Source organism: Lacerta agilis, chromosome 8, assembly GCF_009819535.1.
Source record: "Lacerta agilis isolate rLacAgi1 chromosome 8, rLacAgi1.pri, whole genome shotgun sequence".
Classification (NCBI taxonomy): Eukaryota; Metazoa; Chordata; class Lepidosauria; order Squamata; family Lacertidae; genus Lacerta; species Lacerta agilis.
This window is the reverse complement of record NC_046319.1, coordinates 76,722,161-76,745,532: the sequence shown is the minus strand read 5'-3', so window position 1 is coordinate 76,745,532 and position 23,372 is coordinate 76,722,161. Positions and strand designations below refer to the sequence as shown.

At 49.5% G+C, this 23,372-nt stretch overlaps 1 protein-coding gene across 1 annotated transcript in view; it reads right to left on the bottom strand.

The window, feature by feature from the left end:
• SLC1A5 (solute carrier family 1 member 5) overlaps positions 1 to 20,532 on the bottom strand; it is a 33,046-nt gene extending 12,514 nt beyond the window's left edge. Inside the window, exons 1-3 of the mRNA XM_033158774.1 lie at positions 19,997 to 20,532; positions 3,539 to 3,581; positions 314 to 424 (exon numbers count right to left, since the gene is read on the bottom strand). Coding sequence (XP_033014665.1) covers positions 314 to 424; positions 3,539 to 3,581; positions 19,997 to 20,532 — 690 coding nt within the window. The remainder of the gene's footprint in view (positions 1 to 313; positions 425 to 3,538; positions 3,582 to 19,996) is intronic.
• Positions 20,533 to 23,372: the final 2,840 nt, after the last annotated feature.

Here is a 23,372-nt window from a genome sequence, read left to right as displayed (position 1 = left end):
GGGAAATTCCTGCGCAGTTCAGACAGGCAGGGGTGTCACCTGCTAAAGGCACGGTGAAAATGAAAGCAAGCCAGCGTTCATCGCTAACTTTCGTGAGCGATGGGTAAATAGGAACAAGTGGGGCCCCATTCATGCCATACTTTTAATGTGCTATGATACCACTTTAAACTGTCATGGTTCCCCCCCCAAAGGATTCTGGGAGTTGTTGTTTGCCAAGGATTGTGCTTGAAAATGAGCCCAACATGCTTCAGGTTTCTCTTCCGAGGCAACACATCCAAATATCTATGCTCCAAGTGCATCCCATTCTTCTTACCTTCATCTCCACGATGGTTTCACCAACTGTTACGTTTTCACCCAACGTGATGTTCTCGCCGACTCCTGTCCCGTTCTTCTTCTCTATCACCAGTTTATAACTGGTTGCATACTGGGGAGAAACACAAAGAGGGGAAGACAACGTCAGCTGTGGCTGAAAAGAAATTCACTTCGTACTTGGCATGGCGTTCTGTGGATGCTTCCAACACAGACAGGAAAACTGCAGGCTGTTAGTTCATCCACCTCCCCTTTCAGAAGGTGCAAACCCTGGTCGCTCCCCTGCGGCTGGGGAAGAACAGATTATCAATATATCCCACTGCAATCCAACCCAAATGACAAGATGGCGGTTCGGTGGCAAGCTTTGCTCTGTAAATCAATCAACCGTGGGTGTTGATTAATTGCTCAGTGGAGCCGAGATATTAAGGGCACCCTTTGGAGACATCGGTTCTGGGGTGTTACTCTACTAGGAAGTTTGAAAATGATTTCTTAAAGGGGGCATCTCATTGAACCCTACCAACGCCACTTGGATAAAGGAGATGAACAACTGGTCAATTATCTCAAAAAGACACCAGTATGGAGTTGTTGGTTTTTTTTGACAAGTGGGAAGATTAACCGATCGATTTATCTGTTAAGAATTCAGATTATTCATCCACTAGACATTCAGCCGTGGGTAAGCAGACCTTACAGGGATGTGCCAACAGTTCCAAGCTGAATGGGTGGGAGATGCAGGCAGAAGCCGTCCTTCCCCATGTGCTGCCTGGATCTGTCCCCTGAAATCCGACCTGGGAATTCACCTTTGTTCCTTTAACAAGGCTATTAAAAATTAAGCCAAGCTGGCTTCGTTGCCCATACCCTGCCTGCGTCCTAAAGAGGATTAATGCATCACAAAGAACAGTCAATAAAAATCAGGGGAACATTAATGTAGGGTATAGTTTTGTAACCACACACAAAAGGCCTCTCTCTTTTTTTTAAGCCTCTGGTGGAAAGGAAGATGTTTAATTAGCACACTGCTAAGACAGTAGCATGAGAGAGTCTGTAGCAAGCAACTGCTTGCTGCAGATAGGGAAATTTGTAACTTCTCGGTCACTGTCTTCAAAGCAGGAGCCAGAAGCATCTTGATTTACAAGTCTGGGAGAGACCCCAGAGACCTCCTGCCAGACATACCAATTCTCCAATGCAGCTGGAAATACATAACCTGCTTGCAGGCTTCCCAGAGGCATCTCCTTGGCCACTGTGAGAACAGGGGGTTGGACCAGAGATGGGATTTTAGACTGATGCAGCTGTGGGGCTCTACTGGTGTTGTTGAAAGCATCACTGGGAGGAAGACTAAGCCAGGAGGTGGCGACTAGCCCAAGGTCACCCAGTGAGATTTGTGGCTGGAGGCGATCTGAACCGGAGTCTTTCCAGACTCACGCCTGACGTTCTCTCTCTCCGTTCATGTTCCCTGCTCAAAACGCATTTGCAGTCTCGGGAGTTAGGCACTCATTGCGAACCCAAATTTGAAAATCAATGCCCTCCTGCCTGCAGACTGTCACGCCAGAGTGGTCCATGCGCTGGTTAGCTCCTGCTTAAGACTACTGCCTTGCACTCTACGTGGGGCTACCTTTGAAGGTGACCCAGAAACTACAACTAATCTGGAACGCGGCTGCCAGACTAGTGACCGGGAGCAGCTGCTGGAACCATTCAATGCAAGTCCTAAAGGATCTACATTGGCTCCCAATAAGTTTCCGAACACAATTCAAAGTGTTGGTGCTGACCTTTAAAGCCCCAAACGGCCTCGGCCCAGTATACCTGAAGGAGTGTCTCCACCCCCATCGTTCTGCCCAGCCCCAGACACTGAGGTCCACCTCTGAGGGCCTTCTGGCGGTTCCCTCCCTGCGAGAAATGAGGTTACAGGGAACCAGGCAGAGGGCCTTCTCGGTAGGGGCACCCTCCCTGTGCACATCAAGGAGATAAAGAACTACACAACTTTTAGAAGATTTCTGAAGGCAGCCCTGCACAGGGAAGTTTTTAATGCTTGATGTTTTACTATGTTTTTATATCTGTTGGAAGCCACCCAGGGCAGCTAGGGCAACCCAGTCAGATGGGTGGGGTATAAATAATAAAATTATTGCTATTGTTATTTAGTAGTAGTAGTAGTAGTAGTTGTAGCAGCAGCAGCAGCAGCAGTCAGGGCAAGCTGTTTACAGGGAAATCGTAAGAATGCAAGAAGAGTCCAGCAGGATGAGATAAGAAGGTCCATCTAGTCAAGGATACTGTTCCCCACAGCCAGCCAGGTGCCTCTTCCAAATATTGACCCATTTCCTGGACGACTGCTTGCAACAGAAAGCAGTATTGGGCCGCCTTCATCAACCAGCCGCACTGGCTAGGTCTGTCCGCAGGTTGGGGAAGGTTTGGTTGTGGAGTTTTATAGCTCTGTAGCAATGCCATATTATGCTGAACGCAGGGAAGGCTTCCTTCGAGATCTGACCAGAACATTGCCCTTCTCTCCGTGGAAATTATTTCAGGTTTCCAAAGCAAAGGTACGCTTCACCCAACAACTGTGTCCCAAAGTGATTGCGTATCCTGGCAACTGAGCAGCATGGGCTGTTTTGTAACCGAAGCAGTTGCCTGTTCTAGCTTCCTCCACTCTGGAAAGAAGCACCTGCTCCCCGGTTTTCTTAGCCTCCCAACTCCCTTTTCTGGAGAATCACAACTCCTGAAAGTTATATGGCTTTAGAAGAGGATTAGACAAATCAAGCTATCTAGGTTGGTGGTCCTCACTGCTTACAGGAGTGAGTGAGGGCCACCAAGCTGGATGTCTTTACAAGAGTATTTGGCAAATTTATGGAGGGCTACTACTAGCCATGGCTAGGCTCTGCTTCCACAGCTTCTGAACGCCAGTCTCAGGAAACCACCAGACAGAAGAGTGCTCTGGTGCCTGAATCCTGTTTCCAGGCAACTGGTTGGCTACTGTGAGAAAAGGATGCGGGCCTAGATGGGCCACTGGCCCCCATCCAGCTGGCCCCTCTTAAGTGCTCACAATGCAAATTGTCAAGCTTTGTTAGAAAAAAGCCAATCAACCAATTGTGAAAGCCCCTTCTGGGATCACAAGTAGCCAAATGAAGTGGGCTTTGCTTTGTGGAATGTAGTGTCTGGCGCAAAATCCAGCACTGCCTGCCTCGGGTTCAATGGGAGGGGGAGAATTGCGGGGACGGGGAAGGTTGGGAGGAGTTAAGCAACTCACCGATCGGAATGCAGCTGACACCAAGTTGGAGGGGAAGATGTTCCTGCGTGGAAAAAGAGAATAAACATTAAAAACAGGGTTCCAGAGGGAAATAGCCTCTCAATCAACAGGGTACACTCAATCCACCTTCTCCACATTCCCCAAACCCTTGTAGCCCAAGTCCAAACTTCACCCTCAGCAATTTCTATTTTCAGTGTCCTGCATACACTGGCAGCTAGGGGTTCGAGGGTGGCCCTTCTGTGGTACTCCAGATGTTGCTGGACTCATCATTCTCCCTAACAACTGGCCATGTTGACTGTGGCTGATGGAAGCATCTGGAGGGTCCCACAAGTTGGTCGTCCCCCCCCCGTACTAGTTGCAGACTTCCAAAAATAACTTCTCCCAACTTAAAAGGGCAACAGGATGCTCCCGAAATCTGTATCGAGACCAAAGCACACAAATCTGCAAATCCACACATACACACGGAAGTGTTGACTAGCTGCGCGCTCTTGCGTATCGATGGCAAAGCTTGTAAACGTTGTGTGTGTGTGCTCACGCATGTGTTTGGGCTTGCAGTTTTTGGAGACTCGTTTGCAAGGCTGATTTGCCTGCAAGCAAATTCCAACTCCTCTCTGGCAGCTTGCGAGCTCGATGAAGGGTGACAATAACGCTAGCCTTCTACAGAGCCCTCCGGGACGTTACCTCCATAACGCTTCCCAAAATGCATTAATTTTGGAGTTCAAGACGATGCACATGGTTCTCCCTTCTCCTCAATTAATCCATACAACAACCCTGTGAGGTAGGTGAGGCTGAGGGACACTGACTGGCCCAAGGTCACCCAGTGAGCTTCATGCCTGAGTGGGGATTTGAACCCTGGTCTCCCAGGTCCTAGCCCAACAATAACCACTACACCACGCTGCCTCTCATAGGAATGTCCGGGCTCCACTGGGTCCAACCAGAGCGGCTCCTTTTATTCCAGTATCCTGTTTCATTGCTGGTTAACCAGATCCTTCCAGGTAGCAACCATCTGTCTTGAGACACAATGGAGTACGCCCCTGAGGGTGAAGTCTAACTACTGCGTTAGCACCATACAAGTGACCTCCCTGGAATGCAAGCCTGAGCAGAGTATCTGGAGGTCTTGGGCTTCCCAGACAACAAGACTCCCCTCTCGGCCCCACTGATGTGGCCAAAGCAAAGTAGAACAAGATGTTTGGCCCCAGCCTGGCTGCAGGAGTTGCCTGAAGGAGGAATGCAAGGCCAGTGTGGTGTAGTGGTTAAGAGCGGTAGACTTGTAATCTGGTGAACCGGGTTCGCGTCCCCGCTCCTTCACATGCAGCTGCTGGGTGACCTTGGGCTAGTCACACTTCTTTGAAGTCTCTCAGCCCCACTCACCTCACAGAGTGTTTGTTGTGGGGGAGGAAGGAAAAGGAGAATATTAGCCGCTTTGAGACTCCTTCGGGTAGTGATAAAGCGAGATATCAAATCCAAATCCACCATCCAACGGCCTTAGCGACTCCCCTCCGGATTTGTGCTGGGTTTGCTCCTAAGCCTTTCCTTCTCCCAAAGTCAAAACAAAATAAAATAAAATAAAAAATTCCTTCCAGTAGCACCTTAGAGACCAACTAAGTTTGTTCTTGGTATGAGCTTTCGTGTGCATGCACACTTCTTCAGATACACACGAAACACAGCATGCACACGAAAGCTCATACCAAGAACAAACTTAGTTGGTCTCTAAGGTGCTACTGGAAGGTTTTTTGTTGTTTTTTTTTACTATGGCAGACCAACACGGCTACCTACCTGTAACTTTTCCCAAAGATTTCCCATAAGGCAGCAGAGGTTTGGGATCAGAGTTTTCCCCTCTGTGTTGTTATGTGCCAGTGTTCTTATTATCCCCACATTTTGTACCCAGTGTCTACCTAGGGCTACCCAGAAAGCTCATGCCCCAAGGGGACTTCCAGGCTCCCCATTGTTGAGTCGCTCACAAGCTACTGTTCGTTTCAGAGCCTGCGTACCTCCATTCCCGCCCCCCTGCCTCTCTGGGTCATCTGAGCCTCGGCCGAGAATAACCTGCTCCGTTGCCGTAACTCCTGGAGAGATCGGATATCACAGTCTTCACCTTTGCTCACTAGGCTCCTGAATTTCCCCGCACCCTAAGCCCCTCTGGCTGCCCATTTTCTCCCCACGCTATCAATTCAGGGCTTGGAACTGCCAGAAGATTAACTGCACAAATAAGATTAAGACTCCAGTTCCAGAAGTGAGTGGCTGGCTCCATAGAGCAGCATACTGACCCACTTTAGAGAGGGGAGACCCCATCAGCACTTAGGGGGGCAGCCCTACTTTCTCCTCTTGCAGCACAGAAAGGGGGAGATCAAGGAGAAGCCCCCCCCAGCCCACAGGGAGCTACGACCGTGCAGATCAGCCCCTCGCTTTCCCAACTCGCCCTGCTATTTATAACAAGTTACCCCAGATGCGTTTATGCACATGCAGCATGATGGAGAATTTTCTTCCATCTCCTTTTACCCCATATTCTATTTCAAAACAAGCACCACCCCACTCACCCCGGCACAAGGAAAACAAAATCAAGGCGCCACATATGCATTGTTATTTCTCCTTCGTTTTTCAACAGCCACCTGACAGGCTGGAATTCAACAGGTGCGGCTCACTACAAGGAGCCAAAGCACCAACCCATCGGCAGAGGAAGAGCAATCAAACCAGCACCCTATAATCAAATCAGGAGCGGTAGAAAGCAAAGGGAAGCAGGAAACAATCCAGATCAGGAGAGGAGACAGAAATAACAAGTTTAAATAGCCCCCTAAGCCTCTATAAAGAGCTGGGTTGTTAAACCTGGCGCCCGAAGGCTATTTAGCTGTCTTTTGGGACGCCAGATACAATGGTGGTTCAGAGCTTTTTGCTACGGGGCGTGAGGAGAGCTGGGCAGATTTGAGGAGCATAAAAGTGCACCATTACTTCATAAATTTAAGGAACGACCCATAATTGAACAATTCTAGCATAAATTAAATAATCAGCTGACCCACAACAACCGTGCGAGGTAGGCCAGGCTAGGAAACAGTGACTGACTGCTGTGGCAGACAAATTTATTGGATACCCAAGTCAACTACGTAGGTTAAGCCATGTCAGATGGCTGTGGCAGTTTCTTTCAAGCGTCTCCTTTTCTCTCCCCCCCCCCTCAATTTCCTTTTTTGCCAGATCTCTTCGCTTTCCCTCACACTGCTCTTTCCCAGCGCCAACAATCCCGCTTTTAGTGGACTTTTTCACTCCCGCACCCTTCCAAATTTGCCACAAGGGAGGAGCAGCCGTTCCCAGGGGCCACCAACCATTTTTGGGGGGCCGGTGGCAGCATTTGGAATTTTGAGAAACTCGCAAAATGGCCGCCAATTTCGGGGAGGGGGCCGCTGCATGTCACAAAATGGCCGCCCCATCTGAAAATGCAGAACAGAGGGCCGCAAAAGGATGTGGGTGTGCCCCACGCCCGTATTAAACAGTGAGGGGAGCGCTCTGCAATCTCTCCTCAGCTTGGAACAGATGGGCGGGTGGGCATGTCAAATCCTGGCCTCCAGAGAAATGTGGGCATGTTTCAGGGAGAGATGTTCCCGAGAAGGAGAGGCTGAACCTCGGGAACTGAAAGCGGGATGGACTCTCACCTGCTGTGGATTTTGGGAGGAGAATTTACCAAGGCGTTCTGTTGGGTGCGCCACACTGGCGGACCCCACTGCACATGAGAAGAGCATTAGTGGGCCAAGGCCTCACGTCCGAAACACAATTTCTCAATTCTTCATGGCTGCCATGAAAGCAGAACTGCGGCATTTCAACCACAGGCAAACGGTTTATCAGACCACGATCGAACTTCTCAGAACTCTGCGTACTGTTCTGCGGAACACGCGCCATTCTGCTTCATGCTTGGAAGACATGGGTGGGCACCCATGGGTGCAGCACTAGACGCTAAACTTAAAAAATTTCGTAGAGAACTGTGCCGTTGAACATTACATTGACTGAATGCTGGAAAGATGCCAGGGTGAGATATCGCAGTTCCAGCAAAGCACTTGACAGAGGCATCCTGTGATAAGATGGCTTTTTAAAATTTTATTTTAGTGGGGGGTGGGGTGGGGGAGATATTACTGAGAAACACAAAAGGGGAGAAACTGGATACCAGATCAGAAAGAAAACCAATGTGGTATCTTTTGCTGCCTCAGTGCCCAGCACACCAGCTGACTGCAACCAGGCAAAATGTGACTGGCGCCCGGCTAATGTTGAACACATACAGTGGTACCTTGGGTTACGGACCTGATCCATTCCGGGGTGCCGTTTGCACCCCGAAAAGTCCGCAACCCGAGCGGCGCTGCTCCGCATGCGCAAACGCTTCTCGCACATGCTCGCCGGGGGAAATCCAGAAGTAAACACTTCCGGGTTTCCAGCGTTCGCAACCCGAAAAAAACGCAACGCGAAGCGAACGTAACACAAGGTATGACTGTATATGTATGTACGTCTAACATAGCTGGATACAACCCACATGGAGATTTCATCTGAACCTCTCTTACAGTGAATCTGAGCCACCGCCTAAAGGAATTTGACCTTCCCGACTCATCGCTCCCTTTTATCTCATGCCTCCATTTATGAGAAATTCTTTCTTCGGAAACTCAAGGCGACTGCTCTGCACCAACCAGGCTATTTTCTACTTGCAGGTATGTCAGGTTTGAGAAAGGCAGGTTACGGCCCTGCCCTACACAGTGCTCATTATTGAATGAAGGGTTGAGTCTCTCCTCTTATCTCTTTCCGAAAGGCACAATCGTATCTGAAGCGTTGTCTGTTATTATAACTGAGCAGCTATTTACCCTGTCCGTGGGGTGCTGGAATGAAGTCTCCCATTTCCTCATCCAGCCATCTCCTGAGCTTCTTTCTCCTTCTCAGTTATCACCCTTATAGCTTTAGGGAAGAGGACAAAACTAGCATGTAGTGTAGCTTCTTGCGGCTTGGGATTTCTACCTACAGAGACTCCCCGACTGCACTTGCTCCTGCCTAAGTCTTCCAAATTATTGCCTCCATTAACTTTTCCACATGCCTCCCAGATGTTTTAGGTTGGAGAAAGCAGATTTAAAATAACGCCACCTACTCTGCCCCCTTTCTGTACTATTTATATCCTCTTGAATCTCACCCATTCCACATTCTGGGATCTCAGGCACTACAGCTGGCCCATCCAGGCTTGGAAGGTCTCAATCGCTAGCAAAACAGACATGGTTCCCCTTGCTTTAACCATGGTTAAGCCGTATGCCTGAACCGTGGCCGAAGGCTGGTGATCAACCGACATGGGGAACCACAATTTAGAGCGGTTTGCATTTGACCGTGGTTATGCCTGCATAAAGCCAGCAACGTCTCCTTAGAAACTCCTGGCACATGCTCTCCAAAATCACCTCCCGCCCCAGCCCAGAACAAGTACATCTTTGTTAAATTGTGGCTACAAAGGACCAACACAGCAGAAAGGTTTAAATTCCAAAACCTTCCAAGCACCCTCCCGTATAATGACTTACTCGGGAACCCAAAGACACCAAGCAAGAGAGCAGCAGTCCTCACTACATGACTCATTTAAGAAACGCTGGTTTAGAGCATAGAATCATCTTCTTTGGCGATCACTCATAGCCGAGTAAGATTGTCTTCCATAAACACGATTCTAACAATGAGTCCGTAAGTGACTGTGGAGGCCAACTCTGGACCCACACGTCCTTCCACAGTGGGGACATTGGTTCCCGGGCGGGAGTTGATCACAGTGTGGATTTGCCAAGCATGCCTTCCTCTTAGCACGTTTCTCACTTGCGTTCCGAGTTCAAGTGTCTTCAAAGTCCATGACACCTTTGGTAAAGGGTGTTCTCCAACTGGAGCGCTCACAGGCCAGTGTTTCCCAGTTGTCGATGTTTATACTACATTTTTTAAGATTTGCCTTGAGACAGTCTTTAAACCTCTTTCGTTGACCACCAGCATTACGCTTTCCATAGAATCATAGTTGGAAGGGGTCCCAAGGATCATCTAGTCCAACCCCTTTCAATGCACAAATAAATGTCATAGCCATACTGTAAAACTGGGGTCCATGCAGCCCACAAGATAGCATCCCCCCAATGTCTGTCAAGGCCTCTGTTCCCCGCCCCCGCCCCCGTTAATTTTCTTATAACGGAGGTGGTTTTTATCCTAAATGTTTGAGGGTTCCTATCTCCTTTTGCACCAGGAGGGGCAGTGTAAGGGTTTTGCCTTTTTTATTTTTCCGGGGGGGGGGGGCAGTGTCTAAGCCTCACCAGGTTTTCTTCTGTACAAAGGGTACAGTGATACCTCGGAAGTTGAACGGAATCCATTCTGGAAGTCCGTTCGACTTCCAAAACGTTTGGGAACCAAGGCGCAGCTTCCTGCAGCCAATCGGAAGCCGCGACGGACGTTCGGGTTCCAAAGAACATTCACAAACCGGAACAATCACAAACCGGAACAATCACTTCTGGGTTTGCAACTTTCAGGAGCCGCGACGGACGTTCGAGTTCCAAAGAACATTCACAAACCAGAACAATCACTTCTGGGTTTGCAACGTTCGGGAGCCAAAACATTCGACTGGCAAGGTGTTGTTTGATTTCCAAGGTACGAATGCATTCTGTGGTGCACATGTAAGCTTCTTAGACTTGTATGTCAGTCAGGGGCTCCCAGGATTTTGGACCCCTGATCTAAAAAATAGGGTGCGTGTTCAACTAAGTTTTACTCATAATAGATGCAATTAAATTCATGAGCATGACTAAATTAGGCCCATTTATTTCAATACATAGTAAAACTTGGCTGAATGCCACCTGGGGCTCTTGAGGATTTCCACCCACCCCAAATTCCCAGGAATTTTCCTTTTGCTCTCAGCCCAGAAATAAATCATCTTTTTACCCTAAATGAACTGTTATTTAGCCTTTTTTAAGGAAAAACACACACACAAAAAACCCCCAACCTCATGACATCAGCAAGGAAACTCAACACCCGATGCATGTTGCATCAGATTTAGGAGGACAAAACCATCCTTGTCCCACCCCTTTTCAGAACGAACTGAGTCAAAGAAACAGACGGTGTACAGAAATAACTGCACCTACTCCAAAAAGCATCGTTGCAAACTGTCTCTCCTTCCTACCGCGAAAGTGCCCGAGTTCCATTATGAGCAGTCAAATTGCTGGAAGCCCCTGCGCAAAATAACCCCCCCCCCCGCATAAAGCTCTTAGTTCCTCTCCCCCACCTCTTTTCAAAGCACCTTCCCTCTAATGGCAGACGTTTAAATGTCAGCTCTCATGACTCAAGATTCCATGCGACTCATGAACTACAGGCGCTTCTGACTCTGCGCCCCGATGGGTGTGTAAAAACCATCGCAGACCGCAAGGATCTCGTGGTAGTGAACTGTCCGCTTGGAAAGAAACAGAGAGAGAGGTTTATTCCCAGGGTTGGTGAAATTCAGCAACGCGTTCTCTGCCAGTCTGTTTTAAAAAGAGCCCGATGGGCTGGGAAACTATTTTTGGGGGGAGGGGGAGGAGAAAGGAGGGGAGAAAGGAGGGGTGATAACACATTGTGAACAAAGAGAGGGAAATGGACCACTCTGCCTTTCTTGAATTCTCATGGTATTCTCAAGAACCATTTGCTGTTTGTCTAAAAAAACCAAAACACCGTAGGCAAAGGACGCCAGATTTATTACCGTGTTCACAGAAGGCCAGACGAATCTCACAATTCTAAGAAATAGAACAGCCTGTCCTCTGATGACCACATGGCCATCTCCTGACTGCTTCTCTGAATGGGCCACTATGGCTGTTATGGGCAAGATAAACATAGAATTGCAGAGTTGGAAGGGACCACAGCGATCATCTAGACCAGCCCCCTGCAATGCAGGAATCTTTTGCCCAATGTGGGGCTCGAACCCACAACCCTGAGACTGACAGCCTCGTGCTCTACTGAATGAGAGGAATCAGGGGTGCGTAAGCTCAGAAAGAAAATGACTTGGCCAATGGAGGCTGACACAACCCAGCAAAGTCGGGGTTTTCAAAAGTCTGGTGAAATTCAAATGCAACGGATAAACCATGGCTTGAGCACCAGCACCCAGCCTCAGACTTGCCTGCTGCTCCCTTCATCCCCAAATACACCCCAGTTCAATCCAATTTCCTGGATCGGGAAGAGAGTTTGCTGCTTGCCTCCCAAATGGAAAACGGGAGGCACAGTTCGCCAGTTGGAGGCCGGCTGGCTGCTCAGAGCCACTGAAGGTTGCAAGTTCAAGGCTGTTGTGCAAGAGAAGCGGTGGGACATGCCTCTTAAGAGAAGTCCCAGAGCTCAGCGGGAGAGCACAGAAATTAAATGCAAAAAGGTCCCAAGGTCAGTCTGTGCTATTTCCATGTAAGGATGGAGAGGGGGAAAGCTGCCAGTCAGCATAAGCAAGATGAACCAATGCCCTGGTTCTGACTTGGAGGGCAAAGCACAGCGTTGTCCGCCAAATTTGGGTGTAACGTAATAGTTTTCCAGGAAAATTGCAGCTACAGTTCTCATCCCAAGCATTCTTGCCTTTAGGCAGCAACCAAAAAATTATCTTTTTAAAGGGGCTTCCTTTAAGCATGACCCAGCAACTTTTGTGTGGTGACTCAGCAACTCTTAAACCATTGTGTGGGTATTCCATTTTCTGATATCTTTATTGTATGCAAAACCCCCCCAAAACAAATAAACCCCAACCATGACCCTTCCAGAGACATGGGGAGAAAGAAAGTTCTAGTACAGTCTTTACCAACCTATTGCTCTGCGGATGTTTTGGGGTACAACTCCCATCGTTCTCAGCCAACTGCGCCAGAGGGCACTAGGCTGTGTTAAATGTAAAGGTACCCCTGACCGTTGGGTCCAGTCGCGGATGACTCTGGGGTTGTGGCGCTCATCTCGCATTACTGGCTGAGGGAGGCGGCGTTTGTCCGCAGACAGCTTCCGGGTCATGCGGCCAGCATGACTAAGCCGCTTCTGGCGAACCACAGCAGCGCACGGAAACGCCGTTTACCTTCCCGCCGGAGCGGTACCTATTTATCTACTTGCACTTGGATGTGCTTTCGAACTGCTAGGTTGGCAGGAGCAGGGACCGAGCAACGGGAGCTCACCCCGTCGTGGGGATTTGAACCGCCGACCTTCTGATTGGCAAGCCCTAGGCTCTGTGGTTTAGACCACGGCACCACCCGTGTCCCTACAGCTCCCCAAAGCATTCCTGCTCCCAGGAATACCTGGCGAAACCCACCCCTTTCGCTGAGCAGTCTTCTCTGCCCCCAGAAAGCTCCTGTTTCTCTGCAGCCAGAGTCTTTACGTCACCGCTGCCAGCTTGCTCCATCCGTCCACAATGGCTCGATTCAGAGTCGCTCAGCATTACCCCAGGTTCTGGTAGGTCACAGCGGAAAACTGGATTTCTACCCGCAGCAGTAATCAGTCGACACGCCTCCACCCACAAATGGGGAGCCCCAGATTGAGGTCAACCTGAAAGACACCCTCTTTGTTCCCCCAGAGTGGCAGAGGCAGAGGACTAACCCGGCTCAAGCTCAATGTCAGCATTAATAAAGCTCTCCCTCCCATCTCTGCCTCGTATAGCGAGGGGTTTAGCTCTCCTGGAGCTCAGGCTTATCAAAATCACAAGTGACAATTATATTATTCTACTTTATCACCAGCTTAGACCAAAAGTGAACCCAAGGCCAAAGTAACTTTATTTGTAGAAATTTAACTCCACGCATCTCTGATTAAGTGGTAATCTTGTACAGTGGACGCACGGGTTGCGAACGTGATCCGTGCAGGAGGCACGTTCGCAACCTGCACCGCCGCATCTGCGCATGCGTGTGATGCAATTCGGCAGCTCTGCGCATGCGCAAAGAGCAATTTAGTGCTTCTGCACATGCACCGAAACTTGGAAGTAACCCGTTCCGGTACATACGGGTTTGGCGTGTCCAAAACCTGAAAACGCTCAACCCGCAGCGATCGCAACCCAAGGTATGACTGTACCATAATAAATTTGCTTTGATGCACCACAAAACCCTCCGCCGCTTCTGATGCAACAGACTACAGTCGTACCTTGGAAGTCGAACAGAATCCGTTCCGGAAGTCCGTTCAACTTCCAAAACGTTTGGAAACCAAAGTGCAGCTTCTGATTCGCTGCAGGAAGCTTCTGCAGCCATTCGGAAGCCCCGTCAGACGTTCAGCTTCCAAAAATAGGTCGCAAACCAGAACAGTCACTTCTGGGTTTGTGGCGTTTGGAAGCCAAAACGTTCGAGAACTAAGCTGTTCAAAAACCAAGGTATGACTTATCGGGGCTCCTCTTCTTGAAGCTCTTACAGGACAAGTTTCCAAATTTGACGGCGGCAAATTATTTTGAAAGAGCTGCAGCGTTCGAGCTCAGAAACAGCAGGGACTACGCAGAAATGGCCAAGCCGACAGTGAAATTAAGAGATCAAAATGATGAACATTTCGCAGAAAAATAGAGGCCTTTCTTGGGCTATTAAAAAAAAATACTATAGTCAAACGAAATCGCGGTCAGGGTAGGAGATAGCAGCAACGGAAGCAAAATGACAAAAGAACTGTAACACAGAAACTTTGTGTAATAAAGATAAAGTGCCGTAGAAAAGGTTTGAGTAAGAACACTGCTGAAGTGGGGGTGGGAAGTCAATTTACGAAACTATTTGCTGTGAAAATGTTGGGGGGGGGGAATTAATTTTTTTTTAAAGTATTACAAAAAGAAACAGGGAGCAGGGCTCCCCCATACAGAATTTTCGCAAAATTCTGAACACAACTTTTTCTGGGCTTATCACCAGGGTGATGCAATCAGCTGTTTCGGAGGGTGGACACACCAATCATATTGTGGCCAATATAACAATTGAAACTGCATGACCTCTCTGGTCTTAAGGCAAAGCGAAGTCTATAGCCTTATTTGCAGGCAGGCAGGCCAACCATCTTTATGAGATCGTCTCTCCTTCAACTGGAAATGGTCCAAATGGGAAAAGCTGGGCATGGGTCACATCTTTGACTCGGCAAAGGTGAGCAAAGGTAGAGAGACTCCACCTAGGCAGGGAGAGGACGCTATCCCACTTGTGTGCAATGCCAGGTAGCTTGATAAAAAACAGGGGAACTCCCCCCCCCAACAAGGCTTGTGTTTGCTAGAGCATCAGAAATGGATTACATAGAGCAATTTTTTTTAGCTGGGGAGGGGGGAGAAGCACACACAGTAAAGAATGCAGTTGAGCTCCCACCCAGCCATCCTCAACCTGGTGCCCTCCAAATGGTGCTGTTCCAATTGATGGGACTTGTAATACCCAGAGGGCACCAAGTTGGCAAAGGCAGAGTTAACATGTATCGTACACAGTGTTATAAACTCAGATATATATAAGCCAATCGCCAAACGGCACCTTAAACCTAGGTTACAGTCACCACAACGAAACGTCTGGGCGTCCTCCTTTTTTTAAAAAAAAAACAATGGAATTTATTCTTATTCTTAACTCCATTTCTATGCTGCTTTATATTGTAAAGAGCAGATCTCGAAGAGACTTGCAGCGCATTGAAATGTCAAGTCAAACAATCCAGAACGAAACAAATTCAAGCTTCAAGGGTAAAGTTTCAGATACTTCTCTAAGAGACGTTTGGCTTTCCCCAGTTGCCAGCCTGGCATACAGAGACCTCCACGTGGTCGCAATGCGACCTGCGCCAGTCGCAAAACACGTCTGCCTAATTTCTAACACCGATTGTATGTGGGAGCTGCGAAATGCTTCTGTGTTTGAGACCCTGAAGAGGTGCAACCAAGGTTAACTAGGTAGCCAAGGTACAATTTTATTAGGGGTTTCCAAATGTTCTCTCTTCGGCATTAAGACACTGCTTGCGGAGGCAATAGCTCAATGCTGTAGAATGATCATCCTGCTAACGCTTTTGTGGATTCCAGATGTCTTGGACTCCAGCTCCCATTTGCCCCTGCCCAAAGGGCCAACGGTTGTGGGAAATGAGCTGAAATCCCATTATCCTGGAAGGCAATTCAACCAATCCACGTTCTCCTGCAACAGTCTAGTTTGTGGTTGTTACACGCACAGAGGGGTTTTTTTGGGGGGGGGGGAGGTGGAAGAAAGTAGGGGGCAAGGGTTACCAGAATACCAAACTTGTCAATGGGCAGGTGTATAAAAAGGCTTCTACTGTATAGCCTGGGGGGGGGGTGTTAAAACCCAGCCAGTCCTGAAATTAAAGATTCCCATCTAGGAGAGGGTAGAAATTATCCCTATGTGGCACCCACAACTCCAAGCTATGCAGAAAAAAGGTATTGCAACAGATCCAGGACTGGAAGCATGTGTCTGGGCAGAGGAAGTGGGGGAACTGGTTCTTGCAATTTCTCAGCTTTCCCCAGCTCCTTGGAACTTTGTGTCTCAGGGGCACAGCGCCCGGGCAAGTGCTTTGCCATGGCAGGTGCCCAGAGGTTGCAACAGTGCGAGGAAAACTGGAAGAGAACCCACATGATCAAAAAACATTGGGCCATCTATTGTGCATGCATCACATGGGGTGTCAGTTCCAGCTGACACATAAGTTCTCAAAGTAGCCAAAGAAATCTGTTATATAACTACTGTATTAGGTTATGGTCTGGCTAACTACAATAACCTTTTCTTGTAATTTATACATTTGTTGCTGTTCTGTTTTGTTTTCTAGTATTTCTTTTCTTCCTTTCTTCTTTTTTGTGTCTCACCTTACCCTGTCCGCATGTAATTATGTATTCTTTTATCTTTCAATAAAGAATATAAGATAAAAATAAATAAATCTGTTTTATGCATGGACAGGGTGTTCCAGTGCTTCCAAGATCCAGGTGAGATGAAGAAAAAGAAGGTGGTTCTCGTAATTTTCTATCTGGGATGGCGACACAAACACACCAATATTGCCTGTTCTGACAGGCAGCAGCTCTTCAGGATCTTGGGCAGAAAACAGCTTCATCACCTGATGCTCGATTCTATTTTTTAACCACAGATACAAAGACTGGACCTGGGACCTTTTGTGAAAGAGACTGCTCTATACCACTGAGGATCTGTGCTTCCTCGAAACAATTCTAACCTGGCCCACGTATGAACAGAACGAGGTGGTGCAACAGACTGCAGCACTTCAGAATGCAGGCAAGCAATTGCACATTTCCTTATCTATGAGTTTTTGGTTGTCGTTAAATCCCTCTGCAACAGAAAGCCAGCCCAGTTGGCAGCGGCCCTTGACATGCCACAGCTACCTGCCAGGTGAGTGTTAATGCAGGAAAGCATACCAGGAGATGCTCACCCCTCTGCCTGTTAGGTTCCCACAAGAGGAAATCTGTCTAGAGGACGCATAGATTAGATTGCAGTCCCGTATTATCTTTGCACAGCTATCATTAAACCTGCGGAAATGAGCGTTGCATGGTTGCCACAGCAACCAGCAGCATAACTAGCATTGGACAGCACGGGGGGGGGGGGAGAGAAGCATTTTCAATAAAAGGTGACTTGCAGCCACGGGAACGTGGATCAGAATCGCCTCCCCAGGGGAGACACATTGAAAGATAGCACTGCTTCAGCAGGGTGAGCCCAAGTGGGAAAGGCTTTTGGGTGATTGCTATGACTCCTAAAGGTAAAGGTAAAGGGGACCCCTGACCATTAGGACCAGTCGTGTCCGACTCTGGGGTTGCGGCGCTCATCTCGCGTTACTGGCCGAGGGAGCCGGCGTACAGTTTCTGGGTCATGTGGCCAGCATGACAAAGCTGCTTCTGGCAAACCAGAGCAGCGCACGGAAAAGCCGTTTACCTTCCCGCCGGAGTGGTACCTATTTATCTACTTGCACTTTGACGTGCTTTCGAACTGCTAGGTGGGCAGGAGCTGGGACCAAGCAACGGGAGCTCACCCTGTCGTGGGGATTCGAACCACCGACCTTCTGATCAGCAAGCCCTAGGCTCTGTGGTTTAACCCACAGCGCCACACACATCCCATGCTATGACTCCTAGGAGGCATTTAACCGGTCAATGGATCTTTGGAATAACCCCACAAGGTACTCGGTACAAAGCTGGCATGCTCTGGGCCATGGCCTCTTCAGTCCACCAGCCCTCTTGACCTGCAGATGAGCAGCAGTGATGGAGACGTAGGACTTTTCAACCAGGTGCATTTTTTCAACTTTTCAACCAGGTGCATTTTGCAACCTACTTTCAGCTACTTGCGACCAAGTGATGTTGCCTGGGTGCCAGGAGCAGGAGCAGTCACTATTAAGAAAAAGAGGTCGGGAATAGGCCAATATATACGTAGACTATCTCGGGATCAAGTGACTGAAATAGCCAGATGTTTAACTTGAGAATCAACCGCAGCCTGGCCTTCCTTTGAAAAACAAGACTCGAGAGGCGCCCAAAAATGGCAGCTAGACATTCCATTTTGGTGACTGTAACCTTGGTCTAAGGCACCTACCGTAGCTTATATATCTGAGTTTCTTTCTAACAGGAGCACAGTATGCTAAAAGATTCATAATGGGGTCCACAAATACAAGTCCTGCATCTGTTGAAGACTACGAATCTAAGACCACCATCCAGTTTTGACCAAAGTGGCCATAATCAGAAATGGCAATTCGGTACTTTCAAGTTCTTTTTCTAAGTGAGGCTGCCAGACAATTGTGTATAATGAGATGTTTTCTGCCACCAAATAAAACCGTGTACCAGCCGTCTGTTAAGCTGATGTTACTCCAGATGTTTTGGACTACAACTCCCATTGCTGGTTGGGGCCTCAAAGGGAGTTGTAGATGAAAACATCTGGAGGGCATGAGAAAGCTGGCGCAAGGTCTCCGCACCCCTCCGCAACGGAAACTTTTTGCCACGGCCCTCTCAAGTGTTTTTCACAGCGCCCAGAGAAGGCTGGCCGGCCCACCACAACCACCCTGGATCCAGCAAGAAGATGCAGACGCCACCCTAATCCCAGCACATTCCAGGCCTCCCAATGCAGCACCCGTCCGAAATTTCCATTTTCGTCAGGAAGGATGACATTATTTCAAAAACTGCCAGGAAGGGAGCGGGAAAAGAGCCACGACAGAGCAGGATGACCATCTTAGAACATTCTGTACCCCCATCAGTGGAGGAGGGGGGAGGACTGTACACCCTGTGACCAATGGCCTTTCTGGAAGGGCGTATTTTAGCCCGGATTGAGACATTTCGGCCCTTTTCTCTGGTTCTCTGGAGGGGGCAGGGTAGGCTTCCCCGTTGGTTGGGAGAAATGCGATCCTCTTACACCGGATTATATTCCAGCTCATAAAGGCATGCGTGACAGGGAGGGCGGAATAAACAGATCCAAGAAAATGCGAGAAGGGAGAAGCAACGTTTGTCCTCGCATGACACACCACCCAAGAGTTGTTGTTTTTTTTTAAAGCATTCCAAGGCCATGTCCCACAAACAAGATTGAGGAGATGCATGAACACATGCTCCTTCTCTTTCCACTAATGTAATGCATATTTTGGCCAACGGGAATAGTTGAAATACAGTTCCCTTTTTTTAACCGCCTGCTCTGCAAAGGAAGCAGCTATTGCTTTAGGAAGGGATCTAAGGGTCACAGAAGCTCCCCCCCCCCCAGCACACCTCATACATGAGTCTCAAGGGGGTCGCTTTTCTCTCCCCCCCCCCCGTCTTAATCTGAGCAAGCGGTGGTGCATTTTAAGCAATAAAGAGACAGTGCTCTGAACGTATCCAAATTACAAATTGTACTGTATAACCAGCTACCCACGGTAAGGCTTGGTGGGTCTTGCTTAAGTGTACGAGCTGCTCCACAGAGGAATATGGTCAAGATTTCATGGCTAGTGATTAACATGCAAAGGGCCTTTAAAAAAAAAAAAACCTTTGATATTCGCACACCAGTCAGCCTGCAAAGCAACCACAACTATCCGCTTTCAGAATACACTACCCATCGGGCATGGCTTTCTCAGGAGGATCCGCCCACATCACATTAAGACGCACTTAACTGCTCCTGCCACGTGTGGCTTTACCCCAGGGTTCAGCCTTGATGGCGTTCCTCCTGGAGGGTGAGCAACAGCACCAACACTGGACAAACAGGAGTGCCTATGGTGAAGTGCTATCCCGTTCCTCGCACTGGGTTTTAAATCCTTATACATCGCTGCCTTCTGGCAATATATGTATAGGTAATATTCCCTTTAAAATTAATTGCTCCTTTCCAGAGTTACATTACTGTTTTGGTTTTCGGAAATGTGCAATTGTACAAAGTATTAAAATGCAGTGCAAGCTATACCTTTAACAAACAAACAAATAGCAACAAGCCATCCTGTGGTACATCTGGCAGTTATCCAGAAGGTTGACGGATCGAACCCACCCAGGGGCGGTTGTGCGCAGGGTTCCTGTTTTGCAGGGGTCCCTTCCACCTCTACGACTCCAAGAGTGCCTCTGAGCATGCGACGCCTGCAGAAACCCGAATCCCCGCCCGTGATGGGAGCTTCCCCGCTCACCTGATGAGGTCGAGGAAGGAGTCGACCACCTGCTTGGCCTCGGGCACCGCCGCCTCGTCGCCGAAGAGCTTGGGGGCCGACGCCCCCTCTCCGGGCTTGATGATGAAGGCCAGGGCGACGCCGATGGACGACGCCAGCAGGGTGGTGAGCAGGAAGAAGAGCATCGCCCAGCCGCCCAAGCGCCCCAAGGCAGCCGGGTCCAGGCTGGCCGCGCCCGCCACCAGGCTGCAGACCACCAGGGGCAAGATGATCATCTTCAGCAAGCGCAGCAGAAGCTCCCCGGGGAAGGAGAAGAGCAGGATGTCCACGCGGCTCAGCCCGCCGCCGGGCAGCTGCCGCACCCCGAGCCCCAGCACCACGCCCGCCACCACCCCGGCCACGGTCAGCAGCACCAGCAGGTTGGCCCGCAGGCAGCCCCGCAAGCGGGACGCGCCTATGCTGCTCTTGCTCTTGCCGCCCTCGGGGACCTCCACCCCGACGTGCGCCGGAGCCCCGATACTCCCGTTGGAGGCTCCGGGGAATTTCTCCGCCGCCATCGCGGAGCAATTAAAAGCACACACACAAAAAAGAAGTGGGGACGGGGAGGAAATGGGTGGATTGGAGACAGATCTGGTAAAATGCACCAAATAAGGAATTGCTTAAGAAAGAAGCTGCAGCCCTCGGATGAAAGCGGGGAAGTTCCCACGCGTAAACGAAAAAGTCCTCCCAAAATCAGGATGCGATTTGGTGCACAATGGAATAAGCGCCACGCGGAACGAGGTGGGGGGGGGGAGGGTTTCCCTTGGCCAGATCAGGTGGCCAAGCGTGATCCGGTGGATTCCTTGTGCTGCTGCTGGTGCTTCAGTCTCCTCCCCAGGGAAGTTCCTTTAAAGCACTGCCGGCTCCGATTTCCACGTGGCCGTCCTGATCCCCACGCTGAACAGACCCGGCTCCGCTCTCCGCCACGCGGGAAGTGCCGGGGGGGAGTGCCCATGCGGCTTTTCTCTTTTCGGGGAGGACACGCCCCTTCTGCATGATACCTGGGCGGGGACGTGGGCGGTTACTCCTGGACTTCGGCATCGGATTGGCTGAAGGGGGATGTACGTCATGAAGCGCGGGGCGCAATCGATATACAGTACAGTGTACCCTACCGGCGATGGGGGGGAAGGGGGCGGGGTCCCTTGACGTCATGTTCTTCAGGAGGGGGAAAATGGGCGGGGATTGATGGGGATGGGCGGCCCAATGAGCCTCTGACGAGGTTTCCCGCCCAACAGGCCTTTTGCGCTTCTTTTTACCCCAGAGCGAAGGGATGTTGCCTCAGCCGGCGTTAGACCGCGCAAAAAGGAGGCCTCTCCCCGGAGCTCTGAGTTAATTAACTTAGGCTAACTAAATTAACTACCTGGCCTACCCACCCCGCATACCAGAAAGTCATTAATGTGAACAACAACATTTCTATAAACATATTATTGTTTCCCCAGAAACAATAATTTGTTTCTTTAAAGAAACAGAATATCATAGCAAGGATTTTGTATACTGATTTTCCAGTCTCTCCGGTATGCACAGAGAGTCCCCAACAAGCGAGTTGGAAAAGTGGTTCACAGAAATTATTGAAACTTTGTCAAGTGGCAATACCAGATTTTTGTGAACTACAACTCCCATCTTCCCTGACGGCTGGCCACGCAAGCTGCACCAGACACTGGAAGTTAGAAGAGAGCCAGACAGTCTGGCATAGGAGAGAGGCCACGCGGATGAAGTGACCCTGGGTGGGATCCCCAGGGAAGAGTGAAGCTGTGGAATAGCCATCAATGCCCGCGGTCAGGAATGATGGGAACTGTAGTCCCAAAGCAGCCAGATACTCTGTGAGAAGTGGGTCCTAAAACCTTTAATCCCACTCCTTAAAATGCAATGTGAACAAAACTGGCGAAGCAGCAAAGAGTTTATTGGCTACAATACGTTCTCCCTTCTCAAACTTCCCCTGCTGAGTTTTCTGGAAGGTCAGCGCTGACGTGGGCAGGAGCTGCTGCCCGGCCTCCTCCCACAGGATGGCCCAGAACATCTTGCTTTACCTCCGAGACAGCAGAGGAAAGAGCAGCCCCATGGCAGTGCCTCTGTTGCAATGCAAGAGCCCGACTTCAATGCTCCAGGCAATGCTTGCTGTTCTCCTCCTACATTGCAACATTTTCATTCAGCCTTTCTACCTCGGTTTCTGCAGAAACGACGGACGTGAAACTGCACGTGTTCATATTTTCCCCGTGTTACCCTTTGCTTCTCTCTCCCTGCCTTTTGGTGAAATTTGGATTGTAAGCTTTCGGAGGCAGAGGCCCGTCTTTCAAGCCAGCCTGGATAAGTTGGTGATAATGCCAAAGATGCAGATTCGATCGCCATATCTGGGACAGCTGCATACTCCTGCATTTCAGGGGGTTGGACTGGATGATCCTCGGGGTCCCTCCAAACTCTACAATTCTATGATTCTAAGTGTCATGTCCTTACTCGATGATGACAGTGATCCAGGCAAGGTGAGGCTGCCTCAGGTGGAGTTGGGGTATAAAGGTAAAGGTACCCCTGACCATTAGGTCCAGTCGTGGATGACTCTGGGGTTGCAGCGCTCATCTTGCGTTATTGGCCGAGGGAGCCGGCGTACAGCTTCCAGGTCATGTGGCCAGCATGACTAAGCTGCTTCTGGTGAACCAGAGCAGCGCGCGGAAACGCCGTTTACCTTCCCGCCGGAGTGGTACCTATTTATCTACTTGCACTTTGACGTGCTTTCGAACTGCTAGGTGGGCAGGAGCAGGGACCGAGCAACGGGAGCTCACCCCGTTGCAGGGATTCGAACCGCCAGCCTTCTGATCGGCAAGCCCTAGGCTCTGTGATTTAGACCACAGTGCCTCCTGCATCCTGAGTTGGGGTATAATTAAGGGCAATTGGAACGTCCAGTTCGGAAATCGCCATGATGGTGCCCACGGGTGCCCTGAGAGGACTTTCCTGGTGAGTTAAGCTTGAAAGAAGCATTCTGTTGTAACCCAGGGAATAGTACGCGCTTAGATGTGTTATGTATGTTTGTGTGGTACCCACAAGAGTGTCTCTGGTTTGCGTGTCTGCAAAAAAGCCCAGAAAAGTTGGCTCTTGTTTATGGGGCATGTACCATCCCACAAAGTGCAAAGCCCACGGATATGAAATTTATAGGAGATGCACAAAAGCACATGAAGGCCCCATTGTGTCACTTTAAACAGTTGCGGCTCCCCCCACTCTGGGAATTGTAGTTCTGTGACGAGATGTATAGTGTAGGAGGTAGAACCTAACTGCCAGTGGAGTTCTAGCCAATCAGGAACCAAAATGGGCCGAAACTTTTTGATAGGCTGCCATCCAGCATCATGGTGATGCTAATGAAATTTCTCAT